Below are 25,515 nucleotides of genomic sequence, written 5' to 3'. Positions count from 1 at the left end.
CTTCCCAAGAAATCACCATAACATCTCTTCCCAAGAAATCATCATAACATCTCTTCCCAAGAAATCATCATAACATCTCTTCCCAAGAAATCACCATAACACCTCTTCCCAAGAAATCACCATAACACCTCTTCCCAAGAAATCACCATAACACCTCTTCCCAAGAAATCACCATAACATCTCTTCCCAAGAAATCACCATAACATCTCTTCCCAAGAAATCACCATAACATCTCTTCCCAAGAAATCATCATAACATCTCTTCCCAAGAAATCACCATAACACCTCTTCCCAAGAAATCACCATAACATCTCTTCCCAAGAAATCATCATAACATCTCTTCCCAAGAAATCATCATAACATCTCTTCCCAAGAAATCACCATAACACCTCTTCCCAAGAAATCACCATAACACCTCTTCCCAAGAAATCACCATAACACCTCTTCCCAAGAAATCACCATAACACCTCTTCCCACACACTGCTCTCACCTGTCCGTCTGTACCAATGGTCCCTCCACAGTCTGACAGTAGCTCAGACATGTCATAGTAACTAGTGAACTCCCATAGACAGGCCTCTAGGTTGAGATTCTTGTAGAAGCGCAGTACGCTGGATCCCCTCAGGGGGGTGCTGTACTGGTAGGGAGAGGTCTCCCCGATCGCCTCAGGGTTCTTGGTGGCGTTGGTTATGAAGCCGTGGCGGGTCTTGACCTCGGTGTAGTCCAGCAGGTTAGAACAGCGGTGGTTCCCCACACGAGTACCATCAGGACTCAACGTCAGCTCAAAGTTAGACATAGGACGGGTGGAGACCACAGGGAGCATGCCTGGGAGAGGAGAGGAGAGAAGAGAGGGGAGACAAGGGGTTAGGAGAGAGAAAGGCGGGGGTGGGAAAGAGAGAGAGAAATAGAAAGAGAAAGAAGATAGAAGTCTCTCTGTGTTCTTCACCGTCTATGTGTGGCATGGTGACAGTGATCTTGATGAGGTTGGGGTGGTCTGGGTCCTCTGCTCCGGTGTAGCGTAGCTTGGCAGAGAAGGGCTCAGCGCCCACTGTACCCACCACACGAGGCTGGCACATACCATCCTCTATACTGATGGAGACTATGAAGCTGCTGAGTTCCAGGCCCTCATCTCTGTTAGAGTTCACAGCACGAGCTGCACATTGCACCCTAGAGCCAGCCTGGAGGGAGAGACACACATCTCACATCAATACAGTCAACTCAGTCGCATCAATACAGTCAACTCAGTCCCATCAATACAGTCAACTCAGTCGCATCAATACAGTCAACTCAGTCGCATCAATACAGTCAACTCAGTCGCATCAATACAGTCAACTCAGTCGCATCAATACAGTCAACTCAGTCGCATCAATACAGTCAACTCAATCCCATCATGAACTAAATAATTCACTTTAGTTTCAACTCGTTGTCTGAGTCAGTCCAAATTCACTGATAATGTGTTCTCTACCTGGAAATAGACAGAGTCCAAGGTGATGATCTTGGAGGAGGAGAAGAAGGTATCAAAGTCCACCTCTCTCATGGAGCTGGTGACCCCGTCCAGGCTGGTTGGAGCGCTGACCAACCATCGATAGCGTGTCAGCGTGTCATTGATGTGCTCACTGATGCAGATGGAGCCAGTCTTGTCGTAGTCAGGGTACTTAGGGTTACAAGCCTGAGAGAGGGAGGAGAGAGAAGACCGTGTTTGGGAATGAGGAAAAATATACTGTAATGTATAGGGAAAATTTGCATTGTTCATCCTAATTGACATATTCCTAAGCCAAAGAAACGACTTGGTTTTTTATGCAAATTAAGAGCAGACAGTGAATACAATGATGCCCTGGCCTATGTCCTAAATGGCATCATATTCCCTATGTAGTGCACTTCCCTATGGGACTCTGGTCAAAAGTAGGTGCATAAAACAGAGAATAGGGTGCCATTTGGGACGAAACCCTGGACTGGGAGGTTAAAAGCCGTGATAAACCATTCTCCGTACCGTGACACAGACGACGGGATAGCCTGCCACTGGGGGGGTGTGTCTGGCTCTGGAGGTGTCGTCATACTGCAGTAGGGAGAACACCTGGGGGACGGAGGGGAAGGTGACGTCCGCCATGCTGTTGGTCTCTTCTATGTAGATAATGGCCTTATTCATCTGAGGACAGACAGAACATAAACAGATCAAAAAGAAAAGTGTTGTTAAAAGGTAGTGATGTATCAGGGGCGACTAACGCAACAACTAAACTTCTCTCTTGTTCCTGTCCCTCAGCTTTCACGTCGAAGTTAAGTGAAGTGTACCCATGCACATGCGCATATACTCTGCGTGACTGCATCGCGCTTATCTGCGATATTCTCCGTTCATCCTGCTACTTGGGTCAACGTCATATTGCTGAGTCTATGTGATGTTATTGTTCCAGTCCTCACCTGCGTCTCAGCCACCATGTTCTCATCAGGTTTCAGGTGGACCGTGAAGGCTTCTCTCATCTCTCGGACTCCATCAAACAAGATCTCCACCTCGATGTAGTGCTCTGTGTCACCCTCCTTGAACTCAATGTCTGGGGTAAACAACAACAACAACACGGCTCTAGGTTAAACAGGAAACATCTATACACTGCAGATACTGACGGAGTTACCTTAGCAAGTTGATTATTTATATAGTATTAGGGTCAGGATATTTTCCTAATCAGATCACATTATCAGGAAAAACTCATGTCCTTATTGACATGAGAGGTTGATGTGTGAGGTGTTGTAATATTGCTCACCTTCAGACACAGGATGGTAGTCCTCTCCGGAGGTGGCTGATCCGTCCTTGGTGTGGACGCGGACCACAGAGACCTTGGAGGTGTCTCCTAGCCTCAGCACTGGGATCTTCACCATGGACACCTGGCCTGCCCCGCTAGGCTCACTCACGCTGAACTTAGTCTCCCCAAACTTGATGATGGCCTCTGGGGATAACATGGATGAGGGTCACAGAGTCAGACATGGAGCAGTGTGATAGGTGATATGAACTAAACAAGGTGACAGACTAACAGAGTAGAATGAGTTGTGAATGACACACACCAAAACAAGTCAACAGAATGCAGACTAGCAGATCATGAATTTGAGAAAATTTAAAAAAGTAATGTAATAAGTATCTGGGACTATTATAGAGTGTGCAACTTATTTTATTGTCTCCAGATGAAAAGATTCCATCTGTGAGTCAGTCAGTCTTACTGTCTGCGTCGTCCATGATCTTGACCAGAGTCTCGTTCTGTTTCCCGATGGACGCTCCGAACGGAGACTCACTGCGGGGCGACCCCAACAGCAGCCTCAGCTCCTCCTCCTCCTCATGCTCCGTGTCATCAACCAGCGACAGAACACACGGCTTCTCCACCTCCCCTGGAGAGAGAGGGGAGAGATAGAGAGACGGAGATGGGAGGAGAAAGAGGGAGAGAGATTGAGATGCATTACCAAAAAGGGGTAACCAAGTTGTTGAAAAATCTAATATTTTGAAGGGTTCCAAAAGGCACAGAGAAACTAAACCCTTTTGGCCTATGAGGTGTTTCTTGTGTCAGTGTGTTTCCTGGTCTTCTACAGTCTTTTACAGAAGAGATTTCAGTGTTACCTGGTAGGAAGGTGATGATGGAAGCGTCTGTGTTGGGTCGTTCGTTGAAGTCCATCATAACCTGAGCGGTGCCCTGTCTGGTATAACAGCGGACCGTTGACCTGTAACTGATGTCTCCACTACGATACACCATGACTGAGATCTGACCGGAGTTCTCATGCCCCATGTGCATGGCATCACGGAACTGCACCTTGGGCACTGTTAGAGGACAATCACATCAACAAATCATCTACGTTAGATCAAGTGCATAGAGAAACAGTGTTGATCATAACCATGACATAATGCTCATAACTGTCTACAGCTGATCTTACAATGCACTATAAGCCTTTAAAAAGGCTTTATAAATGCTTTGATAAGGACACTTACAGTAACGTGACACCAAAGCTTTAGGTGGCAGCATTGATCAATCACCTTTATTGGTGTTGATGTGTTTCAGAGATGCCCTGTTTTGTCAGAGCAAGGTATGATAGGTTTTCTAAACTCCTGAATAAAATGCCATTGCTCATATGAATCTATATTAGATCTCATTGATAATTAGACACATCCTAACAAATCAGATAGGTTCACTCACAGTCAGAAATGTTGTGACTAGGACTGTGTCCCAAATGGCACCCTATTCCCTACATAGTGCACTAATTTTGGCCAGAGCCTATGGATCCAATATCAGCCCGATTCACTCACGGTCGGAGACGGAGTCGTTGATGAGGATGGTGGCCTTCCCCGGTTCTCCCAGGATGCCGTTCATGGGCATGCGGAGGACCAGCTCGAATGTCTCGGTCCCCTCCAGCACCGGCTGACCCAGGTCATCCAGGATGGTCACCCTGAACGTCTGCTGGCTGACCCCCGGGGCAAAGTCCAGGTTACGACTGATCCCTACGTAGTCCACACCGGCTAGAGGAGCGAGAAAAGAGAGAGGGATGAGAGGATTAAAGTATTTGATGATATTTTAACACCTAGGGCTGTATGTATCAAGTGTCTCAGAGTAGGAGTGCTGATTTCAGATCAGGTCCTCCCTGTCATTAAATAATCGTATTCATTATGATCTAAAAGGCAAAACTGATCCTAGAGCAGCAATCCTACACTGAGACACTTGATTCACAGTAGTATAATCAGTAGCGGTGAATGTAAATATCACAACATGTTTATCAAATGTTGCTTCCTCTCAACAGTACATAGCAGTGAAGGAGCACTAGGAATCTGTGTGAGGATTAAGACTGCAGTAGTGTGAGACATCTGATATCTCCCTAGGCCCCCGGGAGGGTGTAAACATGTTCTTCATCCACTCAGAGATATGAAGAGGCAGGGTGTTGATGGCATGGCCTTTACCTCCATGACGGCTTCCTGTACCGCTGACCTAGGGTGCGTCCCAAATGGCACCCTATTCCCTATATATATACTTTTGGACCCGGATCAAAAGTAGTGACCTATATAGAGAACAGGGTGGCATTCAGGACCAACCCTGCTATGGACATCTGACCCACAGACCCAGCTATGTGTTTCTGAACCAGCGTTGTGTGTACCTCCGCTTGGGACTGTATTATAAAGCTACAGTATGTGTGTCTGCTTGGGACGGCATTACCACTTAATCTCAACAGATTAGATAGGATAGAAACAATATTTTGCTGCGGGCAGGAGAAGAAAGAATTAAGGAGTGAGAGGGAGTAAGAGAGATAGTGGGGAGGGAGGGAGAGAGAAAGGGGGAGGGAGGGAGGAGATAAAAGAGGAGTGAGGGGAAGGAGGAGTGCTCGGGGGCAGGTGATATGAGGAAGGCTGCAGGCAGGGAGAAGGTTTTACTTTCAGGAGCTATATATACAGTATAGTCTCTCTATCCAGACTTAAACACCAGAGTATGAGGGATTCAGCCTACATTTCTCTGTCTTCACTCAATCTAGCTTTATCACCAACATTGTTCCCAACCCTGTCCCTCCCAACCCTGTCCCTCCCAACCCTGTAGGCCTACCCTCCTCTGTACCTTCCAGCCCTGTCCCTCCCAGCCCTGTCCCTCCCAACCCTGTCCCCCTCCCTGTAAGCCCTGTCCCTCCCAACCCTGTCCCTCCCAACCCTGTAGGCCTACCCTCCTCTGTACCTCCAGCCCTGTCCCTCCCAGCCCTGTCCCTCCCAACCCTGTCCCTCCCAACCCTGTAGGCCTACCCTCCTCTGTACCTTCCAACCCTGTAGGCCTACCCTCCTCTGTACCTTCCAACAGCTACCAGACTGGGGTTGCGTACCAAATGGCGCCCTATCCACTATGGGTCCTGGTCAATAGCGGTGCACTACAAAAGGAATAGGGTAACATGTAGGATGCAGCTGGGGCTGAGCAGAGCCCTTCCCCTCTCCACTCATGTTTACATTCAGAGGTCATATAACATCCCAACACATCCAGCCTGTGATGCTCTGGGCGTTCTCTCTACTTCCACAACACCAGAGTGACAGTCAGACAGACTAACCCTGAGGTGGACTCTGGGCGTTCTCTCTACTTCCACAACACCAGAGTGACAGTCAGACAGACTAACCCTGAGGTGGACTCTGGGCGTTCTCTCTACTTCCACAACACCAGAGTGACAGTCAGACAGACTAACCCTGAGGTGGACTCTGGGCGTTCTCTCTACTTCCACAACACCAGAGTGACAGTCAGACAGACTAACCCTGAGGTGGACTCTGGGCGTTCTCTCTACTTCCACAACAACAGAGTGACAGACATACAGACTAACCCTGAGGAGGACTAAAGCATATTGTTCCACCTGGTTAACCTTCCCTCTTTAAACACAGCAGTAAAGCCAGTGTGCTGTAACACAAATACATTGTATTGTAGTACAGTACCCTGTGTGAGAGCAGTGTGTTGTATTGTAGGGACTGGGACTGGAGCACCTACCTTCAGCAGACAGTGTACTGTCATAGACATTCAGTGTGCTGTGTTGTTGCGTTTTTTAAGGGGTGGATCAGCTTTAATATTGCAGAAAGATTGTTGCTTCCATCAATGTAATTGTCTGCATCATTTCCAATACCCCATATATTTTATGGGTAAAAATATATATACATATACAGTTGAAGTCGGAAGTTAACATACACTTAGGTTGGAATCATTAAAACTCGTTTTTCATCCACTCCACAAATTTCTTGTTAACAAACTATAGTTTTGGTAAGTCGGTAAGGGCATCTACTTTGTGCATGACAAGTAATTTTTCCAACAATTGTTTACAGACAGATGATTTCACTTATAATTCACTGTATCACAATTCCAGTGGGTCAGAAGTTTACATACACTAAGTTGACTGTGCCTTTAAACAGCTTGGAAAATTCCAGAAAATTATGTCATGGCTTTAGAAGCTTCTGATAGGCGAATTTACATAATTTGAGTCAATTGTAGGTGTACCTTGGTTGGAGGAGCCCTTGGTTCTCTATGGTGTAGTAGGTCAGGGCGTGACTAGGGGGTAATCTAGTATATTTATTTCTATGTTGGTGTGCTTGGTATGGTTCCCAATTAGAGGCAGCTAGAAATCGTTGCCTCTAATTGGGGATCATATTTAGGTAGCCTTTTTCCCACCTGTGTTTTGTGGGATATTGTTTTGAGTTAGTGCATGTGGCACCACTGATGTCACGGTTCGTTGTTTGTTTCTTTTTGTTCGGAAGTTTCGCGTAAATAAATATGTGGAACTTTAATCACGCTGCGCCTTGGTCCGTCTCTCCACACAACCGTCACAGACTATCCCACCAAACCAGGACCAAGCAGCATGTTCACCAGGTGAAGGCGTTTTGGACATGGGAAGAAATGATGGGGGGATGCGATACCCTTCCTTGGTGGCAGACGGAAGGTAATAATGGAGGACAGCGACGACGCCAGGGTTCGCGGCCACAGAAACCCCAAGGACAACCAAGATTTTTGGGGGGGGACACAAGGGGTGGCCGGTTGAGCCAAGGAGAGTGCCAGAGCCCGAATGGCAAACTCTGGAGGAGTGTGTCGTCAGACCACGGCCACAGAAACCCCAATATTTTTTGGGGGTGGGCGGCACATGGAGCTGGCGGCTGAGCAGAGGGAAGAGCCAGAAACCACCTGAGAGGAGATAGCGAGGTGGTCGGTCGACCCAACGAGAGTACCAGAGCCCACCTGGGATTCGATGGAACAGTGTGAGGAGGGATACCGGAGAATGGAGTTGGCTAGGAGTATGCGGCAACGCAGGCGTTTGGAAGAACGTGTCATCAGTCCGGTGAAACCTGGGCTGGCTCCACGTATCTAGCCTCCAGTGCGCCTCTCCAGTCCGGTACGTCCTGTGTCTCCTCCAGGCACTCACCCTGAAGTGCATGTCCCCAGTCCGGTACGTCCTGTGCTTCCTCCTAGCACTCACCCTGAAGTGCGTGTCACCAGTCTGGTGCAACCTGTGCAGGCCCCACGCATCAGGCCTCCAGTGCGCCTCCCCAGTCCGATATGTCCTCCTCGCACTAGCCCTGAAGAGCATGTCACCAGTCCGGTGCCACCTGTACCGGCTCCACGCACTAGGCCTCCAGTGCGCATTCACAGTCCAGAGCTGCCGGCGACGGTCCACAGTCCGGAACATCCTGCGGCGGTCCACAGTCCGGAACCTCCTGCGGCGGTCCACAGTCCGGAACCTCCTGCGGTGGTCCACAGTCCGGAATCCTCTATGCCGATGCCCAGTCGATACATGGTGTCCAATCTAGCTCCAAGGCCAGAGCCTTCCTCTACGCCGATGCCCAGTCCAGGCACGGTGTCCAGTCCAGCTCCAGGACAGGAGCCTTCCTCTGCGCCGGTGCCCAGTCTAGGCACGGCGGCCAACCCAGCTCCATGGCTGGAGACTTCATCTACACCGGTGCCCAGTCCAGGCACGGCGTCCAACCCAGCTCCATGGCTGGAGTACTCCTTTGCGCCGGTGCCCAATCGAGGCACGGCGTCCAACCAAGCTCCATGGCCGGAGCCCTCCTTTGCGCCAATTCCCAGTCCAGGGACGGCATTCAGCCCGGTGCCATGGCCGGATCTGGGTCCTGGGCGGGGGCTACGACCTGCACCGGAGCCGCCACTAATCACCCCCCCACCCTCCTCATTTTGTTTCAGGTTTTGCGGCCGGAGTCCGCACCTTTGGGGGAGTCCTGTCACGCCCTTTACCAAATACTTATTTTCCACCATAATTTGCAAATAAATTCATTAAAAATCCTACAATGTGATTTTCTGGATTTTTTCTCTCATTTTGTCTGTCATAGTTGAAGTACCTATGATGAAAATTGCAGGCCTCTCATCTTTTTAAGTGGGAGAACTTGCACAATTGGTGGCTGACTAAATATTTTTTTGCCCCACTGTATATACATACTTTTTTGAATATACCTTTATTTTCCCCCGCAAACCCTACCACCCCTCTTCCAATTGGAGTAAACTAATAAACAATAACACTTAGGCTTCTACTTTCAGTTTATAAATATTATACACTTTACAGACAATCTATTTTACAACAGTTATGTGGTTTGTTTTTAGTCCTTCCTCTATTTCTGATATCCATCCAGTTTAATTTCTATTTGTAATGGTGCTCTTTCACAACATTTCTGAACCTATATACATTTTACAGACCCCGTACATTTTACATTGGTTATCTTGTTGTTATTAGTCCCACCCTTCAGATCCATTCAACCCCTTCCATTCATCTCTTAACACCATCCATATTACATTTATATTTGCTATATATTATTCAACTGTGCTGTGATGCTTCACAAAAGTACTGAACCTTTCTATTCTCATAGCTTCTACAGATTGTAAGTTAAAGGTAAACATTTTTGCTAAAATAATTATTATATTATTGATTGATTGACTATGACTTTTCAAATCACCCAGTATTGCTAGGTAAATTAGTTCTAGGTAAATGTTGCAATTCTTCAGCCATTCCTGGACCTGTGACCAAAAACGAGCTACGTATGGACAGTACCAAAATAAATTATCTAATGACTGTATTGTCTCTACCTTCAGCAGAGACAGGGTCTGTTTTCCTGGAGCGTACAGTGACCGTGGCTGTTTTAGAGAGGTCAGTGCCTGTCCTATACACCTTGACCTCCACATAACCATCACTCTCATCCACACGGTAGTCTGTGTCCCCGAAGTAGAATCCTGGAGCTGTGGAGGAGAGGAAACACAGGAAGATGCCGTACATCAGGATCTTGTTTGAGTCAGTTTCACAGCTGGAAACCGTCTGATGTAACTTTTGAGTTGAATTTGTAATAACCTACATTTCAAATACAGTTACTTCTGACGACATAGCTAAATGACTGCACATTGAGCCACTAGCCGGCACTAAACTCAACACTAGTCATTTCCAGCACTTATAGTCCCTGCATTACAGTATGGTACATTTGAGGAGATGTTATTACAGAATATAAATGTAAAGACTAGAAGCCTGAAGGCATCCCTCTATTTCTGTGTCTGGTTGAAAGGAGCCGGTGCAGTGTAGACGACTGTGGTAGAGGAGTGTTTGTGTGTGTGTGTGTGTGTGCGTACGCAGAGGAGTTGGAGGATTCCAGGCCCGCCTGTCTGCAATTAGTACTTTCCTGAGCCCAGATTCCGCTGCAGTCAATCTCCCCCACACTGTTCTGTTCCTCTGACTCTCTCTCACCCTCTTCTTCTCGCTCTCTTTGTTCCTCTTTCCCTCTCTGTACTTTGCGTGCTGTGAACTGGGCTGTCTCCTGGGAAGTTTCTGTCAACTAACATCACAGCTGACTCAAACAACCAGAAACACAGGGAGGGTGTTGATTGAGTGTAACGGCCCTCACAGTAAGAGCGGGACCCTGGGCTCATTTACTGTATGTTCTGGGAAAATAAACAACTTTGAGGTAAAATTGGAGTGGCAGTTGTTGGCTCCGAATTATTTCAATGAGGGCTTTACTCATTTTTTTTGTGTGAAAATGGATCAAACCAACCCTTCTCTCCAGACTACTGAACAGCAGAAGCCTGGTCCATCACAGAGGAACTGGAGTTATACACTACCATTAAAAAGTTTGGGGTCAAAATGTCTTTGTTTTTGAAAGAAAAACATTTTTTTTGTCCATTAAAATAACATCAAATTGCTAAGAAATACAGTGTAGACATTGTTAATGTAAATGACTATTGTAGCTGGAAACGGCAGATAATTAATGGAATATCTACATAGGCCTACAGATGCCCATTATCAGCAACCATCACTCCAGTGTTCCAATGGCACGTTGTGTTAGCTAATCCAAGTTTATTATTTTAAAAGGCTAATTGATCATTCAACCCCTTTTGAAATGAAGCCAGCACATCTGAAAACTGTTGTCTGATTAAAGAAGCAATAAAACTGGCCTTCTTTAGACCAGTAGAGTATCTGGAGCATCAGCATTTGTTGATTACAGGCTCAAAATGGCCAGAAACAAAGAACTTTCTTCTGAAATTCGTCAGTCTATTCTTGTTCTGAGAAATGAAGGCTATTCCATGCGAGAAATTGGCAAGAAACGGAAGATCTGGTACAACGCTGTGTACTACTCCCTTCACAGAACAGCGCAAGCTGGCTCTAACCAAAATAGAAAGATGAGTGGAAGGCCCCGGTGCACAACTGAGCAAGAGGACAAGTACATTAGAGTGTCTAGTTTGAGAAACAGACGCCTCACAAGTACTCAACTGGCAGCTTCATTAAATAGTATCCGCAAAACACCCGTCTCAACTTTAACAGTGAAGAGGTGACTCAGGGATGCTGGCCTTCTAGGCAGAGTTCCTCTGTCCAGTGTCTGTGTTCTTTTGCACATCTTAATATTTTCTTTCTATTGGCCAGTCTGAGATATGGCTTTTTCTTTGCAACTCTGCCTAGAAGGCCAGCATCCCGGAGTTGCCTCTTCACTGTTGACGTTGAGACTGGTGTTTTGCGGGTACTATTTAATGAAGCTGCTAGGTTCTGTCCCAAATGGAACCATATGTCCTATATAGCACACTATTTTTGACCAGAGAGAGGCCAAAGAAGTGCCCTACACAGGACGCCATTTCAGCCACAGTGAATACATGAATGAATTCAATGGTGGTGATATCGCCACAGGCATATACCCTGTTTCCATGACGATGATGATCACACATTTAGGCTGTTAGTTAGCTGTGTTTCTCATCTCAAAGTGACACAGATAAATAGGAAGATAGGAGAGCAGAGAGAGGAGGCTAATACTGGCTGAAAAATAGCTCTGCATAGAACTAATCTGTCCATCTGATAAAACAATACTGTAGCAGTACTGTAATAGTACTGTAGTAACTAAAGCACTCCTTTTATCTGATGCATTGACTTAATATAAATAAACACTGCATGAGGAAATTATACATGAAGAGCTTTTCAAAGCATGTGAAATAATACGGTGTGAAGCAAAATGCCTGATATCTATGTTTATCAGACAGGCTGATATCTATGTTTATCAGACAGGCTGATATCTATGTTTATCAGACAGGCTGATATCTATGTTTATCAGACAGGCTGATATCTATGTTTATCAGACAGGCTGATATCTATGTTTATCAGACAGGCTGATATCTATGTTTATCAGACAGGCTGATTATCTATGTTTATCAGACAGGCTGATATCTATGTTTATCAGACAGGCTGATATCTACGTTTATCAGACAGGCTGATATCTACGTTTATCAGACAGGCTGATATCTACGTTTATCAGACAGGCTGATATCTATCAGACAGGCTGATATCTATGTTTATCAGACAGGCTGATATCTACGTTTATCAGACAGGCTGATATCTATGTTTATCAGACAGGCTGATATCTACGTTTATCAGACAGGCTGATATCTATGTTTATCAGACAGGCTGATATCTACGTTTATCAGACAGGCTGATATCTACGTTTATCAGACAGGCTGATTATCTACGTTTATCAGACAGGCTGATTATCTACGTTTATCAGACAGGCTGATATCTACGTTTATCAGACAGGCTGATTATCTACGTTTATCAGACAGGCTGATATCTACGTTTATCAGACAGGCTGATATCTACGTTTATCAGACAGGCTGATATCTACGTTTATCAGACAGGCTGATTATCTACGTTTATCAGACAGGCTGATTATCTATTTATCAGACAGGCTGATATCTACGTTTATCAGACAGGCTGATATCTACGTTTATCAGACAGGCTGATTATCGTTTATCAGACAGGCTGATATCTACGTTTATCAGACAGGCTGATATCTATTTATCAGACAGGCTGATATATTTATCAGACAGGCTGATATCTACGTTTATCAGACAGGCTGATATCTACGTTTATCAGACAGGCTGATATCTTTATCAGACAGGCTTTATCAGACAGGCTGATATCTACGTTTATCAGACAGGCTGATATCTATTTATCAGACAGGCTGATATCTACGTTTATCAGACAGGCTGATATCTACGTTTATCAGACAGGCTGATATCTACGTTTATCAGACAGGCTGATATCTACGTTTATCAGACAGGCTGATATCTATGTTTATCAGACAGGCTGGCTGATCAGACAGGCTGATATCTACGTTTATCAGACAGGCTGATATCTACGTTTATCAGACAGGCTGATATCTACGTTTATCAGACAGGCTGATATCTACGTTTATCAGACAGGCTGATATCTACGTTTATCAGACAGGCTGATATCCATGTTTATCAGACAGGCTGATATCTATGTTTATCAGACAGGCTGATTATCTATGTTTATCAGACAGGCTGATATCTATGTTTATCAGACAGGCTGATTATCTATGTTTATCAGACAGCCTGATTATCTATGTTTATCAGCAGGCTGATATCTATGTTTATCAGACAGGCTGATATCTATGTTTATCAGACAGGCTGATTATCTATGTTTATCAGACAGGCTGATATCTATGTTTATCAGACAGGCTGATATCTATGTTTATCAGACAGGCTGATATCTATGTTTATCAGACAGGCTGATATCTATGTTTATCAGACAGGCTGATATCTATGTTTATCAGACAGGCTGATATCTATCAGACAGGCTGATATCTATGTTTATCAGACAGGCTGATATCTATGTTTATCAGACAGGCTGATATCTATGTTTATCAGACAGGCTGATATCTATGTTTATCAGACAGGCTGATAGCTATGTTTATCAGACAGGCTGATAGCTATGTTTATCAGACAGGCTGATAGCTATGTTTATCAGACAGGCTGATAGCTTGTTTATCAGACAGGCTGATATCCATGTTTATCAGACAGGCTGATATCTATGTTTATCAGACAGGCTGATATCTATGTTTATCAGACAGGCTGATATCTATGTTTATCAGACAGGCTGATATCTATGTTTATCAGACAGGCTGATTATCTATGTTTATCAGACAGGCTGATTATCTATGTTTATCAGACAGGCTGATATCTATGTTTATCAGACAGGCTGATATCTATGTTTATCAGACAGGCTGATATCTATGTTTATCAGACAGGCTGATATCTATGTTTATCAGACAGGCTGATATCTATGTTTATCAGACAGGCTGATATCTATGTTTATCAGACAGGCTGATATCTATGTTTATCAGACAGGCTGATATCTATGTTTATCAGACAGGCTGATATCTATGTTTATCAGACAGGCTGATATCTATGTTTATCAGACAGGCTGATATCTATGTTTATCAGACAGGCTGATATCTATGTTTATCAGACAGGCTGATATCTATGTTTATCAGACAGGCTGATAGCTATGTTTATCAGACAGGCTGATAGCTATGTTTATCAGACAGGCTGATAGCTATGTTTATCAGACAGGCTGATAGCTATGTTTATCAGACAGGCTGATTATCTATGTTTATCAGACAGGCTGATCATCTATGTTTATCAGACAGGCTGATTATCTATGTTTATCAGACAGGCTGATTATCTATGTTTATCAGACAGGCTGATATCTATGTTTATCAGACAGGCTGATTATCCATGTTTATCAGACAGGCTGATATCCATGTTTATCAGACAGGCTGATATCCATGTTTATCAGACAGGCTGATATCTATGTTTATCAGACAGGCTGATTATCTATGTTTATCAGACAGGCTGATATCTATGTTTATCAGACAGGCTGATATCTATGTTTATCAGACAGGCTGATATCTATGTTTATCAGACAGGCTGATAGCTATGTTTATCAGAAAGGCTGATATCTATGTTTATCAGAAAGGCTGATATCTATGTTTATCAGAAAGGCTGATATCTATGTTTATCAGAAAGGCTGATATCTATGTTTATCAGAAAGGCCGATATCTATGTTTATCAGACATCCTGATATCTATGTTTATCAGACAGGCTGATATGCGTTTGTCCGACAGGCTGATATCTATGTTTATCCGACAGGCTGATAGCTATGTTTATCAGACAAGCTGATAGCTATGTTTATCAGACAGGCTGATATCCGTTTGTCCGACAGGCTGATATCTGTTTATCAGACAGGCTGATATGTGTTTATCAGACAGGTGTAAAGAGATGTAAATGATTTATCTTCTAACACCTTATGTACTTATCTTGGACTCAAAGAATACCATAACACTTTAAGGATTGGATATCATCAACTCATTGTATTAGTCAGTTAGACAAGCAGAAGGAAAACTGTTAATGTAGACAAAGCCTGAAGATTGGTAGTTGAAGGCATTGTTGTCAGGTATGAAAGTGCTTTGAATTGGTAATAGGCTTACAGGGTGCACACACAGGACAAATACACCTGTCCTCCTTTATCTAGGTCGAGAACAAACCTAGACAAAGGATATGTCACAAACGGCACCCTCTCCCTTATATAGTGCACTACTTTTGACGGGCTCTGGTCAGAAGAAGTGCACCATGTAGAGAATAGGGCTCCATTTGGGATGCTACAAAGTGCGTGTGTGAGTCGAGATCAAACCTAGACAAAGAGTGTGCGGTGTCAGGGTTTATGCAGCTGCCAGTGTCTTTCCCAAAAGACAAATCAAACAAGGCAGGCTTTAGACTGTCTCAGCTCATTCTCCACGCTACTGCGGTAATCAGATCTGTGTGTGCGCGAGTGTGTGCGCCGAGTCCCAGACTTGCAGCTGTAGTAATCAGATAAGGTTGGTTTGTACAGCAGACAAACACCATCTCCACAGGGGAAGGGTGTGGTATGGAGCCACCGGGGAGAGGTGTGGTATGGAGCCACCGGGGAGAGGTGTGGTATGGAGCCACCGGGGAGAGGTGTGGTATGGAGCCACCGGGGAGAGGTGTGGTATGGAGCCACCGGGGAGAGGTGTGGTATGGAGCCACCGGGGAGGGTGTGGTATGGAGCCACCGGGGAGGGTGTGGTATGGAGCCACCGGGGAGGGTGTGGTATGGAGCCACCGGGGAGGGGTGTGGTATGGAGCCACCGGGGAGGGGTGTGGTATGGAGCCACCGGGGAGAGGTGTGGTATGGAGCCACCGGGGAGAGGTGTGGTATGGAGCCACCGGGGAGAGGTGTGGTATGGAGCCACCGGGGAGGGTGTGGTATGGAGCCACCGGGGAGAGGTGTGGTATGGAGCCACCGGGGAGAGGTGTGGTATGGAGCCACCGGGGAGGGGTGTGGTATGGAGCCACCGGGGAGGGGTGTGGTATGGAGCCACCGGGGAGGTGGTGTGGTATGGAGCCACTGGGGAGAGGTGTGGTATGGAGCCACTGGGGAGGGATGTGGTATGGAGCCACTGGGGAGGGGTGTGGTATGGAGCCACTGGGGAGAGGTGTGGTATGGAGCCACTGGGGAGGGGTGTGGTATGGCGTGGGACAGTAAAACATGAGAATGCTTGTAGAGCAGAATTACAGTCTTGTATTTATGCAGTGCTGTTACTGGTCTGTAAATCTCCAAAAACACTCTAAGGTCTGTAAGGTATGATTATGGTTCTGGTGAGAGTGGGACGGGTCTGGGTCCTAGACGAGGATGAGAGGAGAAAAGAGTAGTGGGTTGACCCTAAACCCTGTTATTACCTCCCTGGACCCATCTGGACTCACCTGGATTCACCTGGATTCCAGGTCACACTGATAGCAACAGATGTGCTGCAGCATTTTAGGGAGAGGTAGCGTAGTGTTAACTATAGTGTTACAATTACACCTACAGGGCTAGACTGCATGTTCAGCAAGCTCTACAGTAGGTCAGTATCATTTCTTTATTCCAATAAAACCTACCACCCGTCTGTTAAACACATGATCCTAGTAAATAATGATTATAATCAGGCAGGGAAAGGCAGCTCCGGTCCTTGGGGGCCTGAGTGAAATTTAGTTCTGTTCAGCGTTTTAAACCTGGGAAACAAACCAGGTGTGTGTACACCATGAGCGATCATATTCCTGGCAATAAAAAGTGAAAAGCAGCAGACATCAAGTACCTGAGTTGCCCTTTACTGACTGAGATCATATACAGTCTACACACGGTACCGATAATACATTTTTAGTTGGGTTGTATCTCTGGTTGTGTTTGGTTAGAAGAGACACTGACTGCATCTCCTGAATATCCAGCTCTAATGTACATCCTTTTCTCTTTGGAAGTGAAAGGGCTGGGAGTGGAATTCAGGCAGGGGGGGAACAGTTACCTCCTAAGGCCCCTAACTCTTTAATGGGACCGGGTCAGCCCACCCTGGAGAGGCACAGCAGGACAAAGGACCCTCACTGGCAGGGACAGGTGCTACACATGCATGCACGTACCATGCCAAAAGACCGCCACTTCTACAGCACAAAACACAGGGGAGAAAGGCTGATTCCACGCTCTGCCTGTACTGCCTGAGTATCTGTGTCATGTGTGGAGGAAAGGAAGCAGGATTACATGCTTATAATCCCTGGTAATGTATAGTACACTACTTTTGATTAGGCTCCATAGGGAACAGGGTATCATTTGGAATGTACCCAGGGTCTGGGAGAACAACAGTCAGTAATATCAATGATTGATTTATTTCTTAACTCTGATTTGACAGCTATTCTTTTCATTGTGAGTTAACTGTGTATTAATGTTTAGATAGCGGGTCAAGGATGTTTGAGAGGCCGGTAGGAAGGTAAACAGGGGAGACAGATTTCCTATAAGCCCTGAGATGAGATTAGCTAACTGGGTTTTCAGCTGACGTGAAGTGTTCTCAGAGGAACTGGGTTGAAGGGTCGAAAGTTTAAGGTGGTTACAGGCCAAAGGCCTTTCTTACCTGTCACTGTGTACCCACTGAATAGTCTACATCCTAGGTGGCATGGCACTGATAAACACCTGATAACTCACACTACTAGCCTGGTACCACACCTGTATGAGGTTTAGCTAACTGTACTGACAATCGTTGCCAGGCTATACATACTACCTCACCCTTTGGTCACAGTTTGAGAGAGTGCGGGCTGTAATCTGTATTTCCATGCTTTGTGACTGACAGGCAAGGCAGTGTGCTCGCAATGCTGGTACGAAAACCACAGTGTCAGTTTAATACAGTCACACTACAGCCTGGATCAGAAATTTGTTCTAGAATGTAACAAAATATCAAACAGATCATTCCAAATGTATAGAACTAAAGTTCCTCTTGGCATGAACTTAAGTTTTGGCATGTTCTGTGTCTTGCTATAGAACACTGTCATTGTTCTAGTTAATTTACAACCAAAACAACAGTCGACATGCCTTAATACATCCCCAGTCATGACATTCGACATCATCGTGTTCTCAGAGCCGTGGCCTGAGGCCTCAACAAGGCGTCTGACTGACAACCAGGATCCTCTCCCTCCTGCATATCAGTTGTTCGGGTGGAGTGGTTCATACGGGTTCATGTATAGAATGACACACACACAGAAGGGGCAGGTAGGAAAGGGGGAAATACCTACTTATTATTGTTATCTTGAATGGAATCCTGATTCTGTCTGCGTGGCGTCAAGAATCAGATTAAGACAAAGAGTCAGAGAGAAAACCATAGCCTGAAGATACTGTCTGACAAGCTGCCTAACCCCCTCACTAGTGATGTCAGGAGCTGTAACCTGATCAACACAAAGAGGGAATGAGGTAAAACAGTGAGGCACCTCCCCAGGGCATCCTGAATCAGGTGCTGAGGGGGTTTAAGGTGCCAGGATACGATGAGATGGAAGGATGGAGAGATAGTTCTGGAGAGACAGGGCTGATGTCAGCCTATAGATAAAGGAGGTGGTGATAATGGAATGGACTGAGCTCTGTTAGATAAACTAAGGAGGAGAGATAGAAAGGCCTGTCTGTTGAAGGAGAAGAGCAGTACTGTAGATTGAGTACCTGTCAGGTCGTACCTACAGGAGGGAATAAGGTGTGATTCGGAACGCACCACAGATCATTGTATGTTAGAGTGTGTGTGAGAATCTTAGGTTCATACGGACTGTGTATTGTCTAGAAACTCTCCCCCCACTACATCAAGACTTCCTGCTGAATAGAACTGTTTCACTGTCAAACTATGACATTCTGAAAATGATTAGAGGTGAGCTACATTCCATGGCTGTTATACAGGGTTACAGACTATTATAGGGCTGTTATACAGGGCTGTTATACAGGGTTACAGACTATTATATGGCTGTTATACAGGGTTACAGACTATTATAGGGCTGTTATACAGGACTGTTATACAGGGTTACAGACTATTATAGGGCTGTTATACAGGGATGTTATACAGGGTTACAGACTATTATGGGGCTGTTATACAGGGTTGTTATACAGGATTACAGACTACTATAGGGCTGTTATACAGGGTTACAGACGATTATAGGGCTGTTATACAGGGCTGTTATACAGGGTTACAGACTATTATAAGGCTGCTATACAGGGTTACAGACTATTATAGGGCTGTTATACAGGGCTGCTATACAGGGTTACAGACTATTATAGGGCTGTTATACAGGGTTACAGACTATTATAGGGCTGTTATACAGGGTTACAGACTATTATAGGGCTGTTATACAGGGTTACAGACTATTATAGGGCTGTTATACAGGGCTGTTATACAGGGTTACAGACTATTATAGGGCTGTTATACAGGGGTACAGACTATTATAGGGCTGTTATACAGGGCTGTTATACAGGGTTACAGACTATTATAGGGCTGTTATACAGGGTTACAGACTATTATAGGGCTGTTATACAGGGTTACAGACTATTATAGGGCTGTTATACAGGGTTACAGACTATTATAGGGCTGTTATACAGGGGTACAGACTATTATAGGGCTGTTATACAGGGCTGTTATACAGGGTTACAGACTATTATAGGGCTGTTATACAGGGGTACAGACTATTATAGGGCTGTTATACAGGGGTACAGACTATTATAGGGCTGTTATACAGGGGTACAGACTATTATAGGGCTGTTATACAGGGGTACAGACTATTATAGGGCTGTTATACGGGGTTACAGACTATTATAGGGCTGTTATACAGGGTTACAGACTATTATAGGGCTGTTATACAGGGTTACAGACTATTATAGGGCTGTTATACAGGGTTACAGACTATTATAGGGCTGTTATACAGGGCTGTTATACAGGATTACAGACTACTATAGGGCTGTTATACAGGGTTACAGACTATTATAGGGCTGTTATACAGGGTTACAGACTATTATAGGGCTGTTATACAGGGTTATAGACTACTATAGGGCTGTTGTACAGGGTTACAGACTATTATAAGGCTGTTATACAGGGCTGTTATACAGGGTTACAGACTATTATAGGGCTGTTATACATGATTACAGACTACTATAGGGCTGTTATACAGGGTTACAGACTATTATAGGGCTGTTATACAGGGTTACAGACTATTATATGGCTGTTATACAGGGTTACAGACTATTATAGGGCTGTTATACAGGGTTACAGACTATTATAGGGCTGTTATATGGGGTTACAGACTATTATAGGGCTGTTATACAGGGTTACAGACTATTAAACCGTTAAAGCTTTAGTTTAGCATCCCAACAGCTACTCTGAGACCAAGGAACAGTAGGGGGAAGGAGCTACTGTACAGCAGAGAGCCATCTCAAGCATGTAACCCCTTCCTCATGTGGCAGCCAGGTCTCGCTCGCACACACACACACACACACACACACACACACACACACACACACACACACACACACACACACACACACACACACACACACACACACACACACACACACACACACACACACACACACACACACACACACACACACACACACACACACACACACACACAACGAAGTAGTGTGCCTGCCTCTGTTCCCAAGGAGGCTACAAGAGAACCTGCAACCCAATCTGAGTAATGCAGTCGGAACACTTATCATTCACTAAGCTCTCTATCCCACAGGTTGAAATATGTGACATAATTTCCTGCCAATTTCAGTCAACACACAGGGAATATGTGACCAAGAACGTCACTACGGTCTGAGACTCCGTGGCTGAGAAACTATTTGGACATTGAACAGGGAATACATAAATACATGCCCCAAAGTATTTGGGATACTTGAATTGGAGATCTATGTGTTGTGTTTATATTCTAAAAAAACAGGTTGTTTAAAATAAGAGATAACACAAAACCATGCTCGCAAACAGACGAATATGTCATACAGTCTATGTACTGCATTTGATTGATATCCTCCAGAACGTCATGGTTCTTGTCTTGACTAGGGAGTGGAGCTCAACTATCATTTACTTTCCTGTCCAAGGCAGATTTATGAGAGGGACTGTTAGAGAGATATGTTTGGTAAGAGGGGAGTCGTCCTGTCTAGATGGTCCACCCTGTGAGAGAACATCTGGTGAATCCTCACTCAGTCTGAGATAGTAGGTCAAACCAGGGCTGTGTCTAAAATGGCACCCTATTCCCTACATAGTGCACTACTTTTAACCAGGGCCCATAGGGTTCTGAGCAAATTAAGTGTACTATATAGGGAATAGGGTGCCATTTGGGACATGTACAAAAGTAGTGCACAATTTCGGGAAAGGGGTGTCATTTGAGATGCCCAACTGGTGTAGATCTAACCATGTTTAATGTATCTTAATGATGTGCATATACAAGGTTTTCTTTCCGTCTACAGGCCTCCTCCAATACTGTTCTGACTCAAACTCCAGCAGCGAGGTTCTGGAATGCTGTGGAGAGTTGCTTCGACCCAATTAGCTCTGTTTCAAACTGATGTTTTGATGGTGCGTGTGTGTGCAGACAGAAAGTTTTGATGAAAGTTTGAAACGGAAGATTCAGCGATTATACCAAGGGATTTTCAAATCGACTGTTCCCTGCCTGTCACCCTTCACAGCGTTGCTTCCTTTAGATGTCAAGGATACACACACACGCACACACACACACACACACACACACGGTCTATAGGGAGAAGGTAGATAGGGAACTAGTCAGGCAGATATGCAAGAAATCAATGGTCAAGAGGTGCTGTTGAACAAAGGCTGTTTGTTAGATAGGAGGTAGAGGAGACTAATCAGATGTGGATATGAGCCTTGCAATAAGGGCTTCCCTTCAGCAAGAGGAGACACACAGGGTAAATGTCACCCTACTCCTTACATAGTGATCTACTTTGGACCAAAGCACATTGCACACATGTACATACACAAACAAGCCACTATTCCTCTATTGGTTACATTCAGTTGGTACTACATCATCTGTGTACCTCATGCTTCCCTGTATCAGTCAGCATAGCAACAATACGTCATTTATCATACCAATTATTTTTTCTTTCAGAAGTTCATTCAAAGTTTACGGTTTGCTCCTCATCTAACCAATACATAAACAAAACCACATCCAATAGATGGGAGCCTGTTTCTATTGGTAAAGTCATGAATTCACTTTGCCTGAGGAGGGTTCTTCTCTTCCACTCTTCGTGTATAGGTGTGTGTGTGTTTGTGTACCTTTTGAAGGTCCCCTGATCTATCTGTTCTAGACGTTTCATGAATAATATTCATGTTTAAATGTACCTTTTTACACACCATCTCAACTGTCTCCTTTGCTTATAAGCAACGTTTACAAGTCTGCTAACATTGTTGTCTTAACATTATCTTCCAGAGGTGACAGGACAGGAGCAATCTTTTTTTTCCTCACCCTCACGTTGTGAAAAAACACATTTCCATTGTAAAAAAAATGTCCAAAATGGCACCCTATTCCCTATAGAGTGAACTAACCTGGTCGAAAGTAGTGCCCTACGTAGGGAATAGGGTTCCATTTTGGACGCATCCCTAGTCAAGAGTGATATTAACACTTTCCTCAGCTGATAACTGTTATCCTGTGCTCCAGGCGAGCATTTGAAAGGTCAAAATTGAAAAGTGAAGGGTCATCTTACCATCATCCAGGTCAGGTATGATGGTGACCCTGGCAGTGTGGTACTCCTGTCCCAGACAGCCTCCCATGGGCATACTGAGGGTAACGTTGAAGCTCTCCTCCTCTTCATACAGAGAGTCATCTATGATCACCACACGACAGGACTTCTCCATCTCGCCCTTATCAAAGCGCAGGACACTGTTGTGTTCCTCAGGTCTGGATATGTAATCAGAGTAGGACAGGACTGTAGTGGGGATGGTCCCTGTAGCTGTGGCTGTAGGAGAGAGGAAAGGAGAGATGGATGAGAAGAGAAGGAGAGAACTCTAGCAGGACATTACCTGAAGCTCTGTGTATGTGTGTGTGTGTGTGTGTGTGTGTGCGTGCGTGCGGACCGTACCTTGCTGTGTGTAGCAGATGACCATGAGTTCCTGTGTGATGTCACCACTCCTGCGTACTGGGATCAGCAGCTCCCCAATGTCCTCCTCTACAGGGTAGACTGCAGACGGGATGAACACTGTCGACTCTGGGGGACAGGGAAAGAAAGGGGGGAGTGAGACAAAGCGCGAGAGGCAGGGGGCGTGAGACAGAGCGAGAGAGAGGCAGGGGGTGAGACAGAGCGAGAGAGGGGGTGAGACAGAGCGAGAGAGGCAGGGGGTGAGACAGAGCGAGAGAGGCAGGGGGGTGAGACAGAGCGAGAGAGTCAGAGGGGGGAGACAAAGAGAGATAAACCCTCACATTCTGCTCACTGCGTACGTACTTAATACACAAGCTACACTGATGAGAAGAGGGTACAACAATGTGTTAAATATTTCTGTCTGAGTTACAGTATGTTGCTGCTGGTGCTCTGGTCCAGGCTCCTCTCTGAGGGCTTAACAGAGTTCTATAAAGGATGTGTTGACCCAGTGAACAGAGGCAGACTATCAGAACACATAGTTTGCGTCGCAAATGGCACCCTATTCCTTTTATAGTACACTCCCTTTGACCTGAGCCCTATGCAGGTCCTGGTCAAAAGTAGGGCACTATATTGGGAATAGGGCGTCATTTAGGATCCATCCAGAGGATATGATGTCTAACATCAGTGGTTGGCACAGACAACTTCCCAGAAGCCTCTCTTGACAGTTGACGCACAGGGACCAATCAGGGAAATACATATACATTTAGTGAATTGTTAATAGGAAAAGTCCAGCTTCCGTGCTGTAGACTTTGCATGCGAAGAAGAACAGTAAAAGTGGGCCTGGATAATAAACCTGACGTGTCTTGATTCTGTTAGCAAGCAGAGACCTGTTCAAACCATTGCTCTTTTCTACAGTCTGTTATAAAGTCACTCCCCCTGTTCTGTCCTCTCATCTCCTTATCTCTCCTCTCCTCCTTTATTCTGCATAGCATGACTGTGTCTAAGTTACTAGACCTGAGATATATTCCAGAGGCCTACACTAAGAAGTACCTACCTCACATAGACATTTTTATAATATTATCTCTATCACTGTTACATTTATTCTTCTTAAAACCTATTATTTACTCTAATTGTGAATCTGGACGTCTGTGCTAATAAGGTGCCAGCAGGGCCAGAACTCTCAAAATCCCAACAGTCATACCTGACCAATTACTGACTGACCAGGACACTGGACCAATGGCTCGCTGCCCTGCCCAGCCCTGTTGTAGACAAGTAGATGTTCTATCTCCTACTCAGGCTGGCAGAACCTTCAAGCTTATAGCCCTTAATACTAGCTCCTGCCAAGGCAGAACATTCTTTAAGCTCCAAGCTGACAGGCGTTAATGTGGATAGTTTCTCCCCTCTCTCTCTCTGACTAAACTTGAACTCTTCTGAGTTGAAGAGATTCACATTTAAAGGAGCTGCTAGAAACTGGGTCAGTTGTAAGACAAGTCCCAAATGACACCCTATTCCCATAGGGCTCTGGTCAAAAGTAGTGCACTAAAAACGGAATAGGGTGTCATTTGAGAAACAGGCATACTCTGAGTATCTGGGAAATCATGGAAATCTAAAATAGTATGGTCAGGAAGCAGAATGATATTTTAATGTGTAATGTTAAAATCTTAATATTGATAGCTGCAAGTTATCATTTCCCTCAAGGGACTAGAGTGTTTTGTGAGACAAACAGTACCATCCTCCATATATTTTAACCAATATAAGTTGTTGACAGAATATTCCTCCTCTCACACAGAGGGACCCCAGAGGGGGAAGGAGAGGAGAGGCATAATTTATATGTAAATTTTGCAAGAGCTTCCCTTCCTCAGCCTTCCAACTACAGTATCACAGGGGAATGAATGGCTGAGCTGCTGTTTTTAAAAACCTTGTTTGTCTGAACTGTATTTAGATACTTTAACTACGTCACTAATAGCATCCTATTCCCTATGTATTGCCCTACTTTCGATCAGTACCAATAGGGAATATGGTGTCATTTGGGACACAGCCCTTGTGTAAACAACATGAGAGCCCTGGGAAGGCTCCAGTCTAGTGTTCTCCATCCATACCCTGGACCTGACCCTAACCCTGGGATTTTCCGTATTTGTTTATTTACCTTTCTGGAGAAAACAACTTCCCATATATATTATTGTTGCAGTGTTGCTGATCACTATATCTAACCTGGGGTTGGAAAACTCCAGAAACCGTCCCAAAATTACCAGGTTTTCCAGAAATCCCGGTTGGAAGATTCCTGGAATCAGGAGTGA

The 25,515-nt window shown here is 45.0% G+C and overlaps 1 protein-coding gene across 1 annotated transcript in view; it reads right to left on the bottom strand.

Annotated features, from left to right (window-relative positions):
- Positions 1-25,515, bottom strand: part of LOC112234722 (FRAS1-related extracellular matrix protein 2-like) — a 93,899-nt gene that overhangs the window by 23,605 nt on the left and 44,779 nt on the right. The window contains exons 7-18 of the mRNA XM_042297347.1: positions 23,222-23,347; positions 22,847-23,098; positions 9,551-9,700; positions 4,273-4,482; positions 3,592-3,789; positions 3,201-3,365; positions 2,750-2,932; positions 2,412-2,542; positions 1,987-2,142; positions 1,462-1,665; positions 943-1,174; positions 490-821 (exon numbers count right to left, since the gene is read on the bottom strand). Coding sequence (XP_042153281.1) covers positions 490-821; positions 943-1,174; positions 1,462-1,665; positions 1,987-2,142; positions 2,412-2,542; positions 2,750-2,932; positions 3,201-3,365; positions 3,592-3,789; positions 4,273-4,482; positions 9,551-9,700; positions 22,847-23,098; positions 23,222-23,347 — 2,339 coding nt within the window. The remainder of the gene's footprint in view (positions 1-489; positions 822-942; positions 1,175-1,461; positions 1,666-1,986; positions 2,143-2,411; positions 2,543-2,749; positions 2,933-3,200; positions 3,366-3,591; positions 3,790-4,272; positions 4,483-9,550; positions 9,701-22,846; positions 23,099-23,221; positions 23,348-25,515) is intronic.

Source organism: Oncorhynchus tshawytscha, linkage group LG14 (assembly GCF_018296145.1).
Source record: "Oncorhynchus tshawytscha isolate Ot180627B linkage group LG14, Otsh_v2.0, whole genome shotgun sequence".
In the NCBI taxonomy this organism is placed as follows: Eukaryota; Metazoa; Chordata; class Actinopteri; order Salmoniformes; family Salmonidae; genus Oncorhynchus; species Oncorhynchus tshawytscha.
Note: the sequence above shows the minus strand (reverse complement) of the source record. Positions and strands in the feature narration are given on the sequence as shown.